This window comes from Ranitomeya variabilis, chromosome 1 (genome assembly GCF_051348905.1).
Source record: "Ranitomeya variabilis isolate aRanVar5 chromosome 1, aRanVar5.hap1, whole genome shotgun sequence".
Lineage (NCBI taxonomy): Eukaryota > Metazoa > Chordata > Amphibia > Anura > Dendrobatidae > Ranitomeya > Ranitomeya variabilis.
In genome coordinates, this window is record NC_135232.1 from 206074811 (window position 1) to 206098090 (window position 23280).

Genomic DNA, 23280 nt, shown 5'->3' on the forward strand with positions numbered 1-23280 from the left:
GCCAATCCCTGGTGATGAAAGTAGGAATCTTGACCGAGTACATTTTCAATTTCATTTGTTGTCTGATCCCAAAGTTTACTTGCATGTATACAGAAATAAACAAACACACTAGGTTCTGGAGCATGTCCAATAATCATTTTTCAAAATCTCTTTTATTAATGATTCTGCTCTTAAAGGGAATCTGTCAGCAGGATTATTCACTGCAATCTGAGAGCACTGATGTAGAAGAGCGCCTGATTGCAGGGATGTGTCACTGGGCTGTGTTGTGCGGTTTCAATACAACATTTTTTTCAGCAGGATATTATCACTACAGGACAAGCTTCCTCGTGCCTCCCTGTCCAACCACATCCCCAGCACTGATCAGCAGCTGTCAATATACAGTGTACACAGAAAGCTGCCAATCTGTGGTGTGGACGGGGTTACACAGAGTACAACATTACAAGCTCTGCTAGATCTGCGGCAGAGAAAACGGCAATTCTTTCAGAACTTCAGCACCCAGTAAACTAAGTGACACATTGCTAAAATCAGGGTGTCTGTCGTACTCCTCATGATACAGCTTATATATAGCAAAAACCTGGTGACAGATTCCCTTTAATGGAGGCACGGACAAGCTCCAGTTTGTGACACTATTTAGGACATAGCTAAAATTTGAGATACCTTTTAAAAAATGATGAGAAAATTGGACAAGGCAGTGTCATTCCAATGGATTCACTATAATTTACACCAGAAACTGGCATATATTATAGCCCAAATGTATGCATGTTGTAGCCTAGTCACTATAAAAAGCGGAGAGGAGATGGATGAATCCATATACCAGGAATGACTGAGTAATCAGAACTCTATAGACACAATAACATTGTTTTACAGTAAAATTGATGGGACTCGCAAAGAGACGAAAAAAAAAAAAAAAAAGAAGATGCTCCACAATTTATATGGATCATACACATCAAAAAAAGATTTATCACTTTTTTCATTTTGTCTCCAGAGAAATAGGAGATGTTTTTGCAGCTTTTACACGGCGGTGTTTAACCAGATACATCATATCTGCATCTCTACATGCTTCGGTGATTGCACAATGGAGTGACTCCACGGCAATCAAGCAAGACTATATTTAATTTGTGAGATTGCAAATGAATAGTCAATGCAATCTGATAATTGGAATCAATGTCCTTAGTAGCAACCTTCCTTGTAAACACACTTCAGACAAAATAAGGTGACCTTACCGCGGTGCTAGCAAAATATAAATGCATAAAAGTATTTAAAAAAAAAAAAATCACAGTAAAATGAAATTAAATATGACCTCCTCTAGAAATGGATTTAAATCAATTTGTTTAAAGGGAATCAGTCACCTCCTGGGACACTTTTCAGCTACTACTATGGGGATCCAGGTAGCAGAAATATTAATCTAGTCTTACCTGTATGCCTCAAAGTTGCTGTCTAGATGTGGAGAAATAGACTTTTATTTCATTATGTTAATGATTTCTTCCCTGCCTCAGCTCTTCATTATAATATTATCTTCCTCCCATGCACGTCACACTGACCTGTGACTTGTGGTGCTTGAATCCCTCGCATGCGGCCTGCACTTCCTCGACAATCTGTAACACCTCTTCCTTCTTTCTATGGTCTGGTTCTTGGGCGCAGGTGCCGGCACATAACAACACTGAATACACTGACCAGAGAATGAAAAAGTACAGGTTGTTGAGTGAGTGCAGGGCGCATGCGTGGGATTCAGGAACCTCAACTGCACGTCACAGGTCAGTATGACGTGCATGGGAAGGGGGTGATAGTATAAGGAAGAGAGGAGGCTGGGATTTATTCCAGGTGCTGCACGCCCCGGAGTCTGGAAGAAATCATTAGCATAATGAAATAAAAGTCTAGTTCTCCGCATCTACACAGCAATTATGAGGCATACAGGTAAGACTAGAATAACATTTCTATCACCTGTATGCCCATAGTAACAGCTGAAAAGTGTTCTAGGGGGTGACAGATTCCCTTTAAGACAGAAACACACATAATGATATAATAAAATGACATGGACATTGTATATACAGAGACTGCCCTGGGCAGGGTTAGCTTTCTCATTGCTAAATCTAAAACCTGTGATTATGCCAGAACAGCTACATCTAGTAAACTAAGTGACACATAGTTGGATTCAGCTTCTCTTTGCCTACATCAGGCTGCTCTCAGATGAGGTAGCTAAAATCTGCTGACAGATTCCCTTTAACCCCTTCATGACCCAGCCTATTTTGGCCTTAATGACCTTGCCGTTTTTTGAAATTCTGACCAGTGTCCCTTTATGAGGTAATAACTCAGGAACGCTTCAACGGATCCTAGCGATTCTGAGATTGTTTTTTCGTGACATATTGGGCTTCATGTTAGTGGTAAATTTAGGTCGATAATTTCTGAGTTTATTTGTGAAAAAAACGGAAATTTGGCAAAAAATTTGAAAATTTCGCAATTTTCACATTTTGAATTTTTATTCTGTTAAACCAGAGAGTTATGTGACACAAAATAGTTAATAAATAACGTTTCCCACATGTCTACTTTACATCAGCACAATTTTGGAAACAATTTTTTTTTTTGCTAGGAAGTTATAAGGGTTAAAATTTGACCAGTGATTTCTCATTTTTACAACAAAATTTACAAAACCATTTTTTTTAGGGACCACCTCACATTTGAAGTCATTTTGAGGGTTCTATATGGCTGAAAATACCCAAAAGTGACACCATTCTAAAAACTGCACCCCTCAAGGTGCTCAAAACCACATTCAAGAAGTTTATTAACCCTTCAGGTGTTTCACAGCAGCAGAAGCAACATGGAAGTAAAAAATGAACATTTAACTTTTTAGTCACAAAAATGATCTTTTAGCAACAATTTTTTTATTTTCCCAGCGGTAAAAGGAGAAACTGGACCACGAACGTTGTTGTCCAATTTGTCCTGAGTACGCTGATACCTCATATGTGGGGGTAAACCACTGTTTGGGCGCACGGCAGGGCTCGGAAGGGAAGGAGCGCCATTTGACTTTTTGAATGAAAAATTGGCTCCAATCTTTAGCGGACACCATGTCACGTTTGGAGAGCCCCCGTGTGCCTAAACATTGGAGCTCCCCCACAAGTGACCCCATTTTGGAAACTAGACCCCCCAAGGAACTTATCTAGAAGCATAGTGAGCACTTTAAACCCCCAGGTGCTTCACAAATTGATCCGTAAAAATGAAAAAGTACTTTTTTTTCACAAAAAAATTATTTTAGCCTCAATTTTTTCATTTTCACATGGGCAACAGGATAAAATGGATCCTAAATTTTGTTGGGCAATTTCTCCTGAGTACACAAATACCTCACATGTGGGGGTAAACCACTGTTTGGGCACATGGTAAGGCTCGGAAGGGAAGGAGCGCCATTTGACTTTTTGAATGAAAAATTATCTCCATCGTTAGCGGACACCATGTCACGTTTGGAAAGCCCCTGTGTGCCTAAACATTGGAGCTCCTCCACAAGTGACGCCATTTTGGAAACTAGACCCCCCAAGGAACTCATCTAGAGGCATAGTGAGCACTTTAAACCCCCAGGTGCTTCACAAATTGATCCGCAAAAATGAAAAAGTACTTTTTTTTCACACAAAATTTCTTTTAGCCTCAATTCTTTCATTTTCACATGGGCAACAGGATAAAATGGATCCTAAAATTTGTTGGGCAATTTCTCTTGAGTATGCCGATACCTCATATGTGGGGGTAAACCACTGTTTGGGTGCATGGCAAGGCTCGGAAGGGGAGGTGTCCCATTTGACTTTTTGAATGGAAAATTAGCTCCAATCGTTAGCGGACACCATGTCGCGTTTGGAGAGCCCCTGTGTGCCTAAACATTGGAGCTCCCCTACAAGTGACCCCATTTTGGAAACTAGACCCCGCAAGGAACTTACCTAGATGCATAGTGAGCACTTATAACCCCAAGGTGCTTCACAGAAGTTTATAACGCAGAGCCGTGAAAATAAAAAAATAATTTTTCTTTCCTCAAAAATGATTTTTAGCCCAGAATTTTTTATTTTCCCAAGGGTAATAGGAGAAATTGGACCCCAAATTTTGTTGTCCAGTTTGTCCTGAGTACGGTGATACCCCATATGTGGGGGTAAACCACTGTTTGGGCGCACTGCAGGGCTCGGAAGGGAAGGCACGCCATTTGGCTTTTTGAATGGAAAATTAGCTCCAATCATTAGCGGACACCATGTCGCGTTTGGAGAGCCCCTGTGTGCCTAAACATTGGAGCTCCCGCACAAGTGACCCCATTTTGGAAACTAGACCTCCCAAGGAACTAATCTAGATGTGTGGTGAGCACTTTGAACCCCCAAGTGCTTCACAGAAGTTTATAACGCAGAGCCGTGAAAATAAAAAATGTGTTTCCTTTCCTCAAAAATATTTTTTAGCCTAGAATTTTTTTATTTTTGCAAGAGTAACAGGAGAAATTGGACCCCAAAAGTTGTTGACCAGTTTCTCCTGAGTACGCTGATACCCCATATGTGGGGGTAAACCACTGTTTTGGCACACGTCGGGGTTCGGAAGGGAAGTAGTGACGTTTTGAAATGCAGACTTTGATGGAATGCTCTGCGGGCATCAGGTTGCGTTTGCAGAGCCCCTGATGTGCCTAAACAGTAGGAACTCCCCACACGTGACTCCATTTTGGAAACTAGACCCCCAAGGAAACTTATCTAGATGTGTGGTGAGCACTTTGAACCCCCAAATGCTTCACAGAAGTTTATAACGCAGAGCCGTGAAAATAATAAATGTGTTTCCTTTCCTCAAAAATATTTTTTTAGCCCAGAATTTTTTATTTTTGCAAGAGTAACAGGAGAAATTGGACCCCAAAAGTTGTTGTCCAGTTTCTCCTGAATACGCTGATACCCCATATGTGGGGGTAAACCACTGTTTGGGCACATGCCGGGGCTCGGAAGGGAAGTAGTGACGTTTTGGAATGCAGACTTTGATGGAATGGTCTGCGGGCATCATGTTACGTTTGCAGAGCCCCTGATATGCCTAAACAGTAGAAACCCCCCACAAGTGACCCCATTTTGGAAACTAGACGCCCCAAGGAACTTATCTAGATGTGTGGTGAGCACGTTCAACCCCCAAGTGCTTCACAGAAGTTTACAACGCAGAGCCGTGAAAATAAAAAATCATTTTTCTTTCCTCAAAAAAGATGTTTTAGCAAGCAATTTTTTATTTTCACAAGGGTAACAGGAGAATTTGGACCCCAATATTTGTTGCCCAGTTTGTTGTGAGTATGCTGATACCCCATATGTGGGGGTAAACCACTGTTTGGGCGCACGTCAGGGCTCGGAAGGGAAGTAGTGACATTTGAAATGCAGACTTTGATGGAATGGTCTGCGGGCGTCACATTGCATTTGCAGAGCCCCTGATGTGCCTAAACAGTAGAAACACCCCACAAGTGACCCCATTTTGGAAACTAGACCCCCGAAGGAACTTATCTAGATGTGTGGTGAGCACTTTCAACCCCCAAGTGCTTCACAGAAGTTTATAACGCAGAGCCGTGAAAATAAAAAATAATTGTTCTTTCCTCAAAAATTATGTTTTAGCAAGTAATTTTTTATTTTTGCAAGGGTAACAGGAGAAATTGGACCCCAACAGTTGTTGCCCAGTTTGTCCTGAGTACGCTGGTACCCCAAATGTGGGGGTAAACCACTGTTTGGGCGCACGTCGGGGCTTGGAAGGGAGGGAGCACCATTTGACTTTTTGAATGCAAGATTGGCTGGAATCAATGGTGGCGCCATGTTGCGTTTGGAGACCCCTGATGTGCCTAAACAGTGGAAACCCCTCAATTCTAACTTCAACACTAACCCCAACACACCCCTAATCCTAATCCCAACTGTAGCCATAACCCTAATCACAAACCTAACCCCAACACACCCCTAACCACAACCCTAACCGCAACACACCTGTAACCCTAATTCCAACCCTAATCCTAACCCTAATCCCAACCGTAGCCCTAATCCCAACCCTAACCACAACTGTAACCCCAACACACCCCTAACCCTATCCGTAACCCTAACCACAAGCCTAATCTTAACCCTATTTCAAACCCTAGCCCTAATTCCAACCCTAACTCTAATTCCAACCCTAACCCTAAGGCTATGTGCCCACGTTGCGAATTCGTGTGAGATTTTTCCGCACGATTTTTGAAAAATCTGCAGGTAAAAGGCACTGCGTTTTACCTGCGGATTTACAGCAGATTTCCAGTGTTTTTTTGTGCGGATTTCACCTGCGGATTCCTATTGAGGAACAGGTGTAAAACGTTGCGGAATCCGCACAAAGAATTGACATGCTGCGGAAAATACAACGCAGCGTTTCTGCACGGAATTTTCCGCACCATGGGCACAGCGGATTTGGTTTTCCTTAGGTGTACATGGTACTGTAAACCTGATGGAAAACTGCTTCGAATTCGCAGCGGCCAATCCGCTGCGGATCCGCGGCCCATCCGCTGCGGATCCGCTGCCAATCCGCTGCGGATCCGCTGCCAATCCGCTGCGGATCCGCTGCCGATCCGCTGCGGATCCGCTGCGGATCCGCTGCGGATCCGCGGCCGATCCGCTGCGGATCCGCTGCCCATCCGCTGCCGATCCGCTGCGGATCCGCGGCCGATCCGCTGCGGATCCGCTGCCGATCCGCGGCCCATCCGCTGCGGATCCGCTGCCAATCCGCTGCGGATCCGCTGCCGATCCGCTGCGGATCCGCGGCCGATCCGCTGCGGATCCGCGGCCGATCCGCTGCCGATCCGCTGCGGATCCGCGGCCGATCCGCTCTGTGTGCACATGCCATAACCCTACCCCTAATTACCCTACCCGTAACCCTAACCCTACCCCTAACCCTACCCCTAGTTCTAACCCTAGTTCTAATCCTAACCCTAGAGGGAAAAAAAAAAAAAAATAAAAAATTCTTTATTTTATTATTGTCCCTATGGGGGTGATAAAGGGGGGGGGGGTTATTTATTATTTTTTTATTTTGATCGCTGTGATAGAACCTACCACAGCGATCAAAATGTACCTGTAAGGAATCTGCCGACTGGCAGATTCGGCGGGCGCACTGAGCATGCGCCCGCCATTTTCCAACATGGCGGCGCCCAGCGAGGAGACGGACGGACACCGGGAGGATCGGTAAGTATGAAGGGGTGGTGGGGGGGTGGATCGGAGCACGGGGGGGGGGAACGGAGCACAGGGGGGGTGGGTCTGGGCAAGGAGGGAGTGGACAGGAGGACGGGGGAGCCGGCAGGCGGACGGAGGGGACCGGACCCCATAACAGAGGACGGGGGGGGCCATCGGTGGGCGTGGGGGGGGGGTACTTCAGTATTTCCAGCCATGGCCGATGATATTGCAGCATCGGCCATGGCTGGATTGTAATATTTCACCATTTTTTTAGGTGAAATATTACAAATCGCTCTGATTGGCAGTTTCACTTTCAACAGCCAATCAGAGCGATCGTAGCCACGGGGGGGTGAAGCCACCCCCCCTGGGCTGAAGTACCACTCCCCCTCTCCCTGCAGATCGGGTAAAATAGGAGTTAACCCCTTCACCCGATCTGCAGGGACGCGATCATTCCATGACGCCACATAGGCGTCATGGGTCGGATTGGCACGGGTTTTCATGACGCCTACGTGGCGTCATGGGTCGGGAAGGGGTTAAACAGGTTGTCCAGTCTTCTGATGAAAGTCTGCAGATATCGTTGCCAGTGAAGGCAGTCACGTTACCCCAAGTTTGAGATTTGCATACATGCCGTCACGTGCCGACCAAACACTCAGGCAGGATTTCTGACAGTAAATGACACATCTTTGTCCAATTAGCCTTTTGAAATTGTTAAAGAGGCTGTCAGGATTTGAACCCAGAAGCTCTTGTGCACCAGGCAGCAGCTCTTCCCTCTGAGCTACTCAGCTCGCTGGACAGTTCTGTGCTTGCTCAAATACTTGTACCTATGTTGTTTCTGATGGTTTCCACCCTCAGTTTCTGATTGAACACCTTATTTAAACCTGGCATTGCACTCACTTCTGTGCAAGATTATTGAGCTCCCAGCCTCTAGTCAAGCTTCCTTTCACCTGCTGCTTATCCTCAAGAATCTACAGCTGTTCTGTGTACCAACCTCTGGATATCCCTGACTACGCTACGTGCTGCTCCTTCAAAGTACATTGCTCTTCTACTGCACTAGAAATATGAAAAATTTAGAAAGTTTAGCGCATAAATTGGCCAATTCATGTGTACCTGGTAGCCACGATAAGGAATTTCTCATTTACCAGGACCTAACAATGCCTTTCCTCTCTGAGAATAAAGTCTTCATCTGAATGGGAACCTAATGTGAGTCCTCTCAGACTAAAATCTCTCTCTCTCTCTGTGGAGGGGTAGTGGTCCTGCTGTGATTCAAAACACTTGTGGCTAAAATGCAGAGTGCGCAGTCAGAAGGCTAATGAATACAAATGTCTCATGTCTTTATGCAGTGTGCAATTTGGTATACATAGTGGTGTCTTATTGCTCAAGTATGGCCGTGACAGATCTGCATTTGGCATTGCACCATTTTGCCTTTTGTAGTTAACACTGAAATACAGGGATCGGTCGTATGCAATTTAAAGAGTCATTTGTAAAGATTTGTTCTACTCCCAAAATAGCTGCAAAGTCAATTCAAAAATTGTATGACAAGGTTTCTTGTAACTTCATAAACAAAATTACTATTTTTATAAAAAGCAAATTCTGAAAATTTGTGAATGTCAGTCACAATATGACCGTGATCTTCACACTGTTCTGCCACATGAGATAAGTCAGGATTCACAGTAACATGTACAGCATGAAAAGTTTACCTCGTTAGTTCCCACAGAACTAATTACACAACTGAGTTTTGTGTTGTCCTTGGATTCCAGGTATATTGCTTGGCTTTTGTGGTACCTAGAATGAATTAAGGGACAGACCATCAGATACAAGCATCAGTCAGTAATTGCATTGTCAACAGAGTGTACTACTCATTTATTTAAAAATAAGAGATTTTTTTAAGTAAAAAAAAATACTGCTAAAATGACCCAATGATCATTTTGACTAATCCTAAGCAGGTTACAAATGGAGCAATGTGCAAGGGCCAGAGAAGTGAGTGATTTGTCTCACACTCCTGTGCTAGGGCTAAACGATAGCCTAAACGTTATCACCATAATGATATAAGTATATTCACAATTATTGTAAAACGAGGTAATCTATTCGCATCTAAGCCGAACCACAGTTTTAAAAAGCATCAACTAACTCCAGAGACCACCTCTGACAATCTCTCAGTGTCTCACGGACAGAACATAGGGGGTCAGTGGGTGTGAAGAGGTCTCACCAGCCATCTGAACGCATCCATGCTGTTTTTCGGCTGCAGCTCATCTACTATTTCATCAGAGTGCATGTCCACTGTATCGAAATATAAAGGATACAGCAGGTCAGACGCCACTGATTGTTGTATCACATGACCGCTGCAGCCAATGTCACATGTCAATGTCACAATGTGACCTGCTGGGAAAACCAGTGCTGACATCTGAGGTCATCAAACAGGGTCTGTCCAGTACTAAATAAGCCCTTTTATTCTAGATATATCCCTACTAATGGCTCCCTTACAAGAAAATAAATACATTGACCATCATTGGCTCTAAAATCTAAAAATTTAGAAGCCAAAATGATATTTTTTATTTTCTTAATAAAAAAAAAAAACCTACATGACTGAATGTCAAATAAAGAACATTCACAGAATACAACTTATTAATCTGATGATAAATTCCATTTTTGACCAGTGGACAACCAAAGCCCCACCCACGCTTCACAAATTTACCTATTACAGCCGGAGCACAGAAGGAAGTCTGCTGCTGCAGCAAGTGGTCTTATAGCCAGACACAGAACAGCCGGGAGTTGGAGAGGGCAAGGATGCACCCCAAGCTTTTTCTCAGTATTAATATGATTAAAAGAAAGTATTAAAGGAGGAATTGCACATTTTCTGCATTTAAAGTTCCTGTAATGCAGTCCACTCTAGTAACATCTACAGGTTGCCAGAATGTTATATTTCACATCTATGTCTCTTCAGCAGGACTCTAAGCTACAAAGGTCACTCAATTTTTTGGGTTGCATTGGCAACTATTTCAGTCGCCATCTGAAGCCTTGCAACAAAGCTCCAGCACAAATCAAGACGGATACAAGTGAAGTAAAATCTGGATTTCCAAACTCCATTCTATACACTCTAGGATATGTACATTGAAAAGGCTTACTCCAAATAAAAAAAAATAATAAATCAACGCTTTTAGCACACAATAAACAAATCAGGACAATTAACCTATTTTGGTTAAGACATGATACAATTATTGTAACATTTTAACCCCTACACATCCGCAGTATATATACGGCGCATGTTGGAAGCAGCTGTATGGAGCGGGCTCACGCAGCGAACCATCCCCATACCTGGCAGGTGATGGCTGTGTACTACAGCCAGGACCTGCCCCCAAAAATCGCAAGTGAAGCAGTGCTCCGCCTGTGATTAACTTGCTAAATAAAGCTATCTCTGACATCGGCATTTAACACGCGCACATCGGGCGACAATAAAGGGGCATTTCCATCTCCACGATCCTACCCCAAAATGAAGTAGGTGTGATCAGAATAATATTAGCAAATAACTCCAATTAGAAACGTAGTATAGTTTTTCTGTCTCTTTCCTCATGTGCAGGCAATGCAGGACCTTAGGTATCCATGGTTACAACCACTAGCAACTAGCTAATTAACTGTCACTATCTCAGTGGATGTAACCATGGATACCTACAGTCCTGCAATGCCCTGCACATGAAATACGACATAGCAAATCAAAAAACTAAACTACATTTTTAATTGGAGGTATCTGCCAATATTATTACTACTTACTACTACATACTGAGATAGAATGGGAATACCCCTTTAACTCTGCCCATCCATAACATGACTGTGGGTCGCCAAAGGGTTGTCATGACAGCCGGGGGTCAGCGTGCCTGTCATTACAGAGCCCTGTGGCAGGGCTTCAATAGGAAACCGTGATTTCTGCTATATGCAGCAATTCTGTGGCATTGCTGCATATCGCACGAGCGATCGGAACTAACAGTAAAAAAATAAAAAAAATAAATAAAAAAAACTTGAAGTTCAATTCACCCACTTTTCCCCCCAATGAAAAGAAAGATATTAAAAAAAACAAACATATTTGGTACTGCTGCTTGCCGAAAAGTCCGATCTATAAAATTATAAAAACAATTAGCCTGATCGGTAAACACTGTAAATGGAAAAAAATTCAAGAATGCCAAAATTACGGGATGTTTTTAGTTGCTGCAGTTCCCCAAAAAATGAGGTAAAAAGCAATATATAAAAAAAGTCACATCTATCTCAAAATGGTACTAATGAAAATACTAGTTGACCCATGTGAAATTTTCGCACATTAGCTGTCATTCAAAAGTACTGCAAAAAAACAGTCCTCATATGTCTGTGTGGACAGAAAATGGCTCTGGCAAGAAGGGGATGAAAAAAGAGAAACAAAAAATGGAAAATGGCCGCATTATGAAGGGTTAAGACTATGACTAAGACTATGTCAGCTGTTTCCCTGCACATAAAGGGAATGATCGCTGTTGATCACTTAGTTTCCTGTAACTAAAGCAGCAGAATATTTCAGGACATTGCTTGACTGACCTGATAAGCTTTATACATTAATATTATATGAGCAATTAAAACAAATTAAAGGGTTGTTCTAATGCTTTTCTATTAGTGACCTAATAAGTCTTCCATTTACAGAGAACCTGACAGCTGACGCCTGCTGGCCAGTCCGTGCTGCATGATCTCAGCCAGGTATGTTGGACTCTTCAGAGAAAAGCTTGCGTCACACGCCGCTTCTCCCCAATCGCAGCCCTGGACTGACAGGTCTCTGCCTATGAGCACGTATAGATAGAAACTTTTAACCCGTTCACGATCTTGCGTTTTTTTTCCTCCCCTTATTCCAAGAGCCATAACTTTATTTTTCAGTCCAAGGAGCCATATGAGGACTTGTCGCACTTTTGAATGAAACCAGGGATGTGGAGTCGGTAAGGCCTCTTTCACACTAGCGTAGTGCACTGCATGTCACTATGCGTCATTTGGTTGAAAAAAACGCATCCTGCAAAAGTGCTTGCAGGATGCGTTTTTTCACCATTGATTTGCATTAGCATCGCATTGCGTGCGACGGTTGCGCCGTGTTGTGGCGGACCGTCGGCTGCAAAAAACGTTGCATGTAACGTTTTTTTTGCTGCTGACGGACCGCCATTTCCGACCGCGCATGCGCGGCCGGAACTCCGCCCCCACCTCACAATGGGGCAGCGGATGCGTGGAAAAACAGCATCCGCTGCCCCCGTTGTGCGGCGCATTCACTGCTAGCATCGGTACGTCAGCCCGACGCACTGCGGCGGGCCGAGTACGACGCTAGTGTGAAAGTAGCCTAAGCCGAACCGACTCCTCAATTTCCCTGACTTCCCTTTGCATAAATTGCAGCACAGATTCATCTCAACTAAAAGGCGAAAGCCTTAGATCAGGAACAGAACAGACATTTATAGGACATTTCATAACTTTCCCAAATTATTATGAAAACAATTACAGCACTTCTGCATTGCACTACTGTACCCAATTTATTATATATTTTAGAAGTCGGTCCATGTTATCCGGACTCAGACTCCTCCAAAATGGACACTGCCTCCATGACTGAATACCGACGGGGGGGAATAAAGTTCATTCTCTCTGATCTCGAAATATGATTCTCCAGGTCAGCATGAGTACACAGATACCAAACATGAATATTTTTTTAGGGCATATTTTCAGTGGTGAAAAAAAAAATTGCAATATTGCGGCTGCCACAAAAATGTTTAGATTTTTTTTTCTTGGATTAGTTTACTTTATATTTTGATAAATCAGACATTTCTGAAAGCAACGACACCAAATGTGTTTTTTTTATTGTTTTATTTTCAACGAGGCATAAGGAGGTTGATTTGAATTTGCGTTTTATTTTATTTATTTTTTTCATATTTTTTTAAACCTTTTTTTATTTTTTTTAAATTTATTTAATGGCCCCCTTGGGAGACTTGAAGCCGTGATCATCCAACCACTTGTGCTACACATAGCAGTGCTATGCAAAGAATTCACCATCTCCTACGAACAAGGGCCACAGGCCGGCATTCACAAAATATCATTTTGCCATGAACGGTGGTCTTCTGCAGACTCTCCCTGGCTGTCATGACATCCCATCGACGCCGCACGATCATGTGAGAGGGCTGCTGATGGGCAAGATTAATGGTGTACTTCCTGCCGGGAGCGTGTTAAATCCCACTGTCCGAGATTGACAGCAGAATTTAACTTAAAGCGTGTGGAGCATCGCTCCATTTGCAATTGTTAAAGAAGTTGTCCACTACTATAACCTTTTTTTTTTTTTTTTCATAAATCTTGCTATTATGGGCCACTGAAAACATCTACTGTGTTTATTTTAGCAATATTACCTTTTATCATGCTGTAGCAGCACATTTTAGTGCTGGATTCAGCTCTCATGGGGTTAATCGACAACTTCCTTTCTCCTGAGTCATTGTGCTCTAATACTACAAGTTCCATGATGCATTGCACTGCTACTAAGCCTGAACCTAGCACACCCACTCCAAAACACACCCCAACCCCTCCCTCCTCTAGCTTCAAAAAGATTTGTGATGTCATTTCTGTCCGACCTCCTCTTTTACATTTGTCCAACCCACACTCCATTACAGATAGATAGAGGGAAAGATAGATAGATAGATAGATAGATAGATAGATATATGTCTATTTCCAGAGATATGTCCATATCCATGTTTCTAAACCCCTTCACCCCTGGAGCTTTTTTGTTTTCGTTTATCGCTCCCCTTCTTTCCAGAGCCGTAATTTTTCCGTCAATATGGCCATGTGAGGGCTTATCTTTTGCAGAACAAGTTCTACTTTTGAACGACACCATTGGTTTTACCATGTCGTGTAGCAGGAAATGTGAAAAAAATTCAAAGTGCAATGAAATGGCAAAAAAAGTGCAATCCCACACTTGTTTTTTGCTTGGCTTTTTGGCTAGGTTCACTAAATGCTAAGGCTGTGTGCACCTGTTGCGGATCTGATTGCAGATCCGCAGCGTTTTTTGCTGCACTGAATTGCATCAAATCCGCAGTGTAGTGTACAACCAATGTAAGTCTATGGGAGCCGCAGACTTGTGCACATGCTGAGGAAAAAAGCCGCACCAAGAACTGCATCAAAACCGCACCAAAACCGCACCAAAACTGCGAAACTGCACCAGGTTTTGATGCAGTTTTTGGTGCAGTTTTGATGCAGTTTTTATGCTTTTTTGGGTGCGGTTTATGCGCGGTTTTAATGCCGTTTTTGGAAATAAGTAAATAAACGGAAAATGTGCATGATTTGAATGGAAAAAAGGGATTCCAAGGCCGGATTCATCATTTCACAGCTCAGTTTCATACTTTTTTTGCCGGATCCGTCGCTGTGCGTTTTTTCGCCGGACAGAAAAAACGTTCCTCTGTATGTGTTTTCCATCCGGCGGAAACAGCTTTTTTTACGGATCCGGCAAAAAACGGATGAAACTCTATGAGAAAAAGACGTCGGAAAAAAATGGATCCGTTTTTTTCAAAACTCGCCGGATTGTGCCTCACGGCAAAAACCTGATGTGTGAAAGCAGCCAAATATATGGATAGATACATCTATGTATCTATAGATATATCTATAGATAAATATATCTATAGATAGATATATCCATAGATATATAATAGAAAGGCCGATGTTTCTATAAGGCTACTTTCACACTTGCGTTTTTCGCAATCCGTCTTTTTGGGAAAAAAACGGATCCTGCAAATGTGCTCGCAGGATGCGTTTTTTACCCATAGACGTGTATTAGTGAAGGATCGCGGCGGATGGCCACACGTCGCGTCCATCGTGCAACGGATGCGTCGTGTTTTGGCGGACCGTTGGCACATCCGTCACGTCTGCCATTTTCTACCGCGCATGCGCGGCCAAAACTCCGCCCCCTCCTCCCCGGACTTCAGAATGGGCAGCGGATGCGTTGAAAAACTGCATCCGCTGCCCACGACGTGCACAAATTTCACAACGTGCGTCGGTACGTCGGCCCAACGCATAGCGATGGACCCGTGCCGACGCAAGTGTGAAACAGGGCTTAATGAGCGTTTAATTTAATAAAAAACTGAAAAAAATGGCGTGGGCTCCCGCGCAATTTTCTGTGCCAGAGGGGGAAAGCCGACGGCCGAGGCCAATATTTGTAGCCTGCTATGAATATCAGCCCGCAGCTGTCTGCGTAGCCTTTACTGGCTATTAAAATAGAGGGACCCCCCAAAAAAAATGACGTGGGGTCCCCCTATATTTTATAGCCAGAAAGGCTACGCAGACAGCTGCGGGCTGATATTAATAGCCTAGAGAGGGGCCATGGATATTGGTCCCCCCCCCCCCGGCTACAAATACCAGTCCGCAGCCACCCCAGAAATGGAGCATCTGTAAGTCTACGTTCACATTAGCGTTCGGCGCCGCAGCGTCGCCGCATGCGTCATGCGCCCCTATATTTAACATGGGGGCGCATGGACATGCATTGTGCTGCGTTTTGCGACGCATGGGTTTTTTTGGCCGCAAGCGTTGGGCGCAGAGGACGCAGCAAGTTGCATTTTTTTTGCGTCCAACTTTCGGCCAAAAAGGACGCATGCGTCGTTTTAGCGTGCGTTTTGTTGCGTTTTTGTTTGCGTTGTATCTCCGACGCTGCGGCGCACAACGCAAATGTGAACGTAGCCTTAGATGCGCCAATTCCGGCACTGAGGCTGGTTTCACACTTGCGTTTTTGGACGCTGCGTTTTAGTGCTAAAAAACGCATGCATTTTTTTCCTATACTTAACATTAAAAACGCATGCGTTTTTGAACGCGCGCGTTTGTTTGCGTTAAAAACGCATGTGTTTTTATAGAAAAAAAACAGAAAAAACACTGAAAAACCACCCACCACCATCAGGGTGATAAAGGGATCCAAACCCTAACCCTACCCCTATAACCTCACCCCTAACCGTGTAATGAACATTTTATGACATAGTGCCACGTATGTAAGTGCCACGTATGTAAGTGTCACGTATGTAAGTGCCACGTATATAAGTGCCACGTATGTAAGTGCCACGTGCCACGTATGTAAGTGCCACGTATGTAAGTGCCACGTATGTAAGTGCCACGTATGTAAGTGCCACGTATGTAAGTGCCACGTATGTAAGTGCCACGTATGTAAGTGCCACGTATGTAAGTGCCACGTATGTAAGTGCCACGTGCCACGTATATAAGTGCCACGTATGTAAGTGCCACGTGCCACGTATGTAAGTGCCACGTATGTAAGTGCCACGTATGTAAGTGCCACGTATGTAAGTGCCACATATGTAAGTGCCACGTATGTAAGTGCCACGTATATAAGTGCCACGTATGTAAGTGCCACGTGCCACGTATTTAAGTGCCACGTATTTAAGTGCCACGTATGTAAGTGCCACGTGCCACGTATGTAAGTGCCATGTGCCACGTATTTAAGTGCCACGTATGTAAGTGCCACGTGCCACGTATGTGTCACGTATATAAGTGCCACGTGCCAAGTATATAAGTGCCACGTATGTAAGTGCCACGTGCCACGTATTTAAGGACAATGGCTCCTGCAGTGCATCACTGAGGTTACTATAGTTCACTGGTCTCACTTTATGGCAAAAAGCTGCGTGGGAACTTTCTCATACAGCATGCCATAAAGTGAGACTAGGGACTATTTTCTCACAGGGGCATAGGAATACATTGTGGGGAATACATTGTGGAAGGATACCTTACTCCCCTCATTGTCTTCCTGGAGCCCCTGGAGAGTGGTTGCATCAGCAGATGCTCCTGTTCTCCACGGGAGATCGTCGTGGGACACTCGTTTTAATTGGATTTCTGCGGATCAGGGAGTATATTGGTTGTTTATTATTTTAATATTTTTTATGACACTGGCTTCGGGGATCAAAGTGACAAGTGATGGTGAGTATGTAATCTATGTTATATGTACTGTATGTCTGTATGTATGTACTGTATGTCTGTATGTATGTATGCGCATGTCGTCGCATGCCATCGCATGGCGCATGTCGTCGCATGGCGTCGCATGACGTCGCGTGGCGCATGACGTCGCGTGGCGCATGTCGTCGCATGGCGCATGTCGTCACATGCCGCATGTCGTTGTATGCCATCGCATGGCGCATGCAGTCGCATGGCGCATGTCGTCGCATGGCGCATGCCGTCACGTGGCGCATGTCGTCGCATGGCGCATGTTGTCACATGGCGCATGCCGTCGCATGGCGCATGCGGTCGCATGGTGCATGTCCTGTATGTGTGTATGTACTGTATATGTGTGGTTTTTTTTTGTTTTGTTTTTTTTTACATTCAACACATTAGCCGGATGATGGGACTACTACTGTCCCATCATTGGCTAATGTGTCACTGACTGTCACTGTAGCAGGTAGAGCCCGATGGGACTTGTAGTCCCATCGGACAATGCCTGCACACAGAGACACACACACACACCAAAGACCACCCCACCCCCCGCAGCAGACCCAGCACATACCGGCGCAGAGCCCCGGCGCTGTACCCACATACCGGCGCTGGCACGCAGAGCACCGGCACGAACATACAGACCCCAGCGCCCGCACCTTCATCATCACTGCCTAGCCCCGCCCGCCCCCAGCACAGCCCCGCAGGCAGCCCCCAGCCCCGCCCACAGCCCAGTCACTCTTGATGAGTGACTGCTCTGACTGTGCGGCTGGGACACACCTGCTGCTGACGTCATGTCAATTTCCAGAGCCTGGAAATGGACGTGACGTCGGCGGAAATAAGCGGCGGCTGCAGCCTGGGGGTCACGTGACCCGGACTCAGCCGCCGCTACAGCGCCGCTCACAGGCAAAAACGGCAACAAAAGGTATTTGCACAATTCATCAGGGGCCCCGGGGGGATACATTGGGGGGTTAATTGAAAGTAGTGGACAACCCCTTTAAAGGCACATGATGACTGAATAAACCATGTGCGACACCACATCAAAGGAAGGGACACGGCCTTTGATGTAAATATATGTGAAAGGTCATGAAGGAGTTAAAGTATGTACTTTTCTGAAACGCCGAGTCAGTTACACGTTGCGGTCACAGGCTGGTGGTGCGGGGAACAGCTGAAAACAGCGGCTGGCGAGTATAATATTAGGGCAGGGAACTTACATTAGCACTACAGCACTGACATTAAAAGAAACCACTGGAGTGTTGCTTTAAGACTTGTGGGGATCCAAAACATGGCACATCCACCATCAGCCGTTACCAGCGATGGCTGAATGTTAAGAGTATGGAGCAGAACACAGCCGTTCCACCATACTTCTTAGGCTGCTTTCACACTAGCGTCGGTACGGGGCCGACGCGCTGCGTCGGCCCGACGTACCGACGCATACTGTGAATAAAATGCCCGACGTGGGCAGCGGAAGCAGTCTTAGGACGCTTCCGCTGCCCCATTGCAAGGTCCGGGGAGGAGGGGGCGGAGTTTCGGCCACGCATGCGCGGTCGAAAATGGCGGTCTCGACGCACAAAAAAAGTTACATGTAACTTTTTTTGTGGCGGCGGTCCGCCAAAACACGACGCAACCGTCGCACGACGGTTGCGACGTGTGGCACTGCGTCGCAATGCGTCGCTAATAAAAGTTTATGGAGAAAAAACGCATCCTGCGGGCAACTTTGCAGGATGCATTTTTTCTCCACAACGACACATTGCGACGTGCAGTGCCCGACGCTAGTGTGAAAGTAGCCTTAGTGACTGCTGTCAGGCACTGCAGATCAGCTCCTGCTTATTTCAGTGAGTGGATCTACAGTACCGGTAGAAGCCAAAAGTGTTCGAGCCTGTACATGTGACTGCTGCCGGAGGGGAAAACAGCAACAGCTCAAATTGGGGTTTGTAGATGTTGGACCCCCAACCAAGGTACAGGCACAGTATTACAATCGGAGGTAACTTATGTGGCTACCACTGTTTTACCCATAAGGGGTCATTACACAACATGTCCAAATTATTTTTGCCACTTTAGGCTACGTTCACACTTTGCGGGTTTTGCCGCGAATCCGCAGCGGATTTGACACTGCAGATCCGCAGCAGTTTTCCATGCAGGGTACAGTACAATGTTGCGGGAAGTTAAGCGGATAATGTGCAGATGGTACCCGGGGTGGAGGAGAGGAGACTCTCCTCCAGGCCCTGGGAACCATATTTTGGTGTAAAAAAAAGAATTAAAATAAAAAATGATGCTATACTCACCTCTCAGCGCTGCCCGCGTCCGGTCTCAGTTGCTGTGCGAGCAGGACCTGTGGTGACGTCGCGGTCACATGACCGTGATGACGCCGCGGTCACATGACCGTGACGTCACGAAGGTCCTTGTCGGCACGGCCACCTGCAGCACCGAGGAGATCCGGACATCGGAGGGTGAGTATAACCAATTTTTATTATTTTTTACATTACTATTGATGCTGCATATTGCTGCATATGCAGCATCAATAGTATAGGCGGAAACCGCGGAACAAACCGCGATAAATCTGCAGGGATAACCGCAGCGGTTTTGCCCTGCAGATTTATCAATTCCGCTGCGGGAGAACCCGCAGAGCAGGCCGCAAAGTGTGAACATGGCCTAAACCTGCACAATTTATTGATTCTATTTATTTTCAATAAAAATAACTAAAATGAAAGAAACCACTTTTTACTACCATAGCAAACTTAGCTTTATTACTTGTAAGTCCTTTCTTTTATTGAAATAAATTAAATTACCTTACGCTGCCATATCTTAGAGGTAATGGTGTGACATGAAGTATTCTGAGGTTTTTCTAAAAAATTTTTTTTTCTAAGATATATCTTTAAAAAGAAATTTTTAACTGGTACACTATGTACATAAATGAAATCGCATCGTTAGGAATGGGGGTTTGGGAAGCCACTTAGCAGGTGCTGTCTGATGCTGGGTTTACAAGAGGCAGTGTATCCCATGCAGCCAAATGTTGAGTGAACTACATGTTTTGTGCTATATTTCTAAAGATATTTTGAGAAAAACCAATAAACAACAATTATGTTGAAAAAAAACCCTTAAAATGAGATCTCCGCCTTTATGATACTGACCATTAGTACTGGTTATCAGTATCATATCAGGGGATGTGGGTGGGGGGCAGAGGCTGACACACCGCACACTTACCAACCAGCTGTTTTAGGCTCCGGTATCCAAGTGCATAGTAAATTGCAGCTGAGCTTCAGTTTTCTGCAATGGCACATACACATTGTACAGATGTGTGCTGTTCAAGCTCTATTCAGAGAGCCGATGACAGCTGATTAGTGGGGGTACCTGGAGTCAGACCCGCACTCATACAATGCTGATGATCTATCCTAAAGATAAATCATTAGTATAATAAGGCCAGACAACTCCTTTAAAGGTTTTCTCAAGGCATCTGTTTATTGGAAAATTCTGGACAATTAAAGATGTTTTCCATCATAATTCCATTCGTATGTCTGATTTCAAAAGCAAATTTAGGAGGAGAGTCCCCATCTTTGTACAAATCTCTGCAATCTTTGTAAAAGCCAATTATATTGCTCTCTAAACAGATGAACTGATTCTTGTAGAAACAGCAACATCTAGTGGCTAACTGGGAAGATGATCGCAACCTTCAAGATCTTCTACAGGCAAAAAATGAAGAGTTCCTATATAATGAATAATTCACTCTAACAATAAGATTAATAGCTGCCTCAATTTTATGAGCCTTGCTACAGAATAATTATATTTTTTTTAAATGTTAAAGTTGCAAGAAAATCTACTTTTCTTCTCTTTTCCATTCTGTGATCTACAGGAGGAATAAGTATATCTAAACCTAAGAAGAGGTTGAAACATTTTTAGGAAAAAGTACCGTATATCCTGGCTAATCAGTAGTATAGGCCAAATATCTGCAGGATGAAGAGTCACAAAATTTGAATGTTCTGCTTTAGTCACCACACAATAGTCGAGGTGTGAATATAGCAGCCTATTGCCTGGCTGTACCACTCATGTCACAGCCATTATGCAAGTTATTGGGCCTATTTACTTAGAAAACCCATTGTCCAAGGATTGCAGAAAAACGGACATCCTCGCTTGTGTTCTGTTACAAACGGTGATATCAGATATATATTAGGGACACACCGGGAAGGAAACTCTAAAATACAGACATAATGTACAGTAGTTGAACTTACCCATTAAATACAGAAAAAATACATTGAAAGGGGTTCAGCTAGTTTGTTTCTTTTAGAGCTTAAGGGAGTTGTCCCACGAACAAATAGCAAGACTCAACAGCACTGCCTCTCTACTGAGCATGTAGCTAAAGTGCAGAACAGATTCATCTCCAACTCCACAGCACTGGTCACTGCTGAGCATGTACATAAAGTGCAGCACAGATTAATCTCAACTATGACTCCACAGAACTGGTCACTACTGAGCATGTACATAAAGTGCAGTACAGATTAATCTCCACAGCACTGCCTCACTACTGAGCATGTACATAAAGTGCAGCACAGATTCATCTCCACTCCGACTTTACAGCACTGCCTCACTACTGAGCATGTACATAAAGTGCAGCACCGATTCATCTTCACTCCGACTCCACAGCACTGGTCACTACTGAGCATGTACATAAAGTGCAGCACAGATTCATCTCCACTGACTCCACAGCACTGGTCACTACTGAGCATGTACATAAAGTGCAGCACCGATTCATCTCCACTCCAACTCCACAGCACTGGTCACTACTGAGCATGTACATAAAGTGCAGCACCGATTCATCTCCACTCCGACTCCACAGCACTGGTCACTACTGAGCATGTACATAAAGTGCAGCACCGGGGGCGTGTCCTGGCCATAATGGAGGAAGGCTGCTAATCCCTGAGCTCCTGCTTCCCCAGCCGAATAAAGCCCTGCAACAGGCCAGAAACTGACTTTACCGGAGTCTATGCCTGCTAAACGGAAGCCTGCACGCCCCAACAACCCTTCTGGACCCCCTGCGGAGTTCTCTGCAAGTATATCTCGCTTTTTAAGAAGCTCTGGGAAGGGGCCTTAGAGCTGCACTGATCCTAAGATGGCTGATCCCTCCCCCAAGCCCTGCAGCACTACACATGAGGCAAAAAACAAACAGAGAGAGAAGGAGACACTGCAGGCCTGCACTGAGGTTTCCAGAGCGTCTGTCACCAGACTGTTTACTCAGGAGAGGCCCCTGGAGGCCCCCCTGCAGGGGGTCTCAGATGAAGGTACCGCAGGGGAGAGGGAGGATGGTGGGGGCTCGGATCATGAGACTGTACAAACAGAGGGAGAAGCGGTGAGGTCCTGGACACAGAGAGCTGATCTCTACCCCTCCCAAACTGAGTGGCCTGTGCTGCAGGAGACTCGGCTGCCTCCTAGCCTGTCACCTCGGCCACTTACACCTGCAGAGGGGGTGCTTCAACAACTCTCTATTCAGAAACTGGGCTGTGGAGCAGGTTATCTCCCCCCTCTACTAAATCACCCCACAGAAGCCACAGGGGGTGAGTGACGAGTGGAGCCGACCATCAGTGGAGGCCCCAGTGGTTCCCCTATTTTACCAAATATGCGGCCACAAGATAGCCCTGACCCAGACATGTGGGAAGCTTTTAAGGCCCATATTAGCAACGTTCCAACTAAAGAGGAACTTGAGGGCTTTATCTCCAGGGTGGAGAACTCCTTTAAAGCTGAAACAATGGCCCTGAGAGGGGACGTCTCAGCTCTAGCGGGCAGAGTCACACTTACTGACACTACTGTGGAAAATCTCTCCAGCAAGATCCTAGCCCTTGAGGATAAACTGTCAGCCCAGACGTCCACCTTTGAGAGCTTTCTAGACCATATGGAGGACTTGGAGAATCGGGAGAGAAGGCAAAATCTGAGAGTGAGGGGTCTACCGGAATCAGTCCAAGCCAGTGACCCAACTGCGACTCTTCAAGCTTTGTTCAACTCCGTTAGGAACACTGCCCCAGAGTTGGGTATTGAATTTGACAGAGCTCATAGGTCGCTGGGTCCTCCCCCTGAGGATGGAGGTCTGCCTAGAGACGTGATTTGTCGTTTTCATAGGTACCAAGTGAAGGAAGAAATCCTCAACTGTTCCAGAAAGACCCAGGAGATCCGTTTCCAAGATTGCCAATTACAGTTCCTCTCGGATCTG

General features: G+C 45.0%; 1 protein-coding gene across 2 annotated transcripts in view; it reads right to left on the reverse strand.

Moving 5' to 3' along the window:
• SUDS3 (SIN3A corepressor complex component SDS3) overlaps window positions 1-23280 on the reverse strand; it is a 103799-nt gene that overhangs the window by 1787 nt on the left and 78732 nt on the right. For both annotated transcript variants that reach the window (XM_077292138.1, XM_077292134.1), the window contains one exon: window positions 8846-8930. In XM_077292138.1, coding sequence (XP_077148253.1) covers window positions 8846-8930 — 85 coding nt within the window. The remainder of the gene's footprint in view (window positions 1-8845; window positions 8931-23280) is intronic.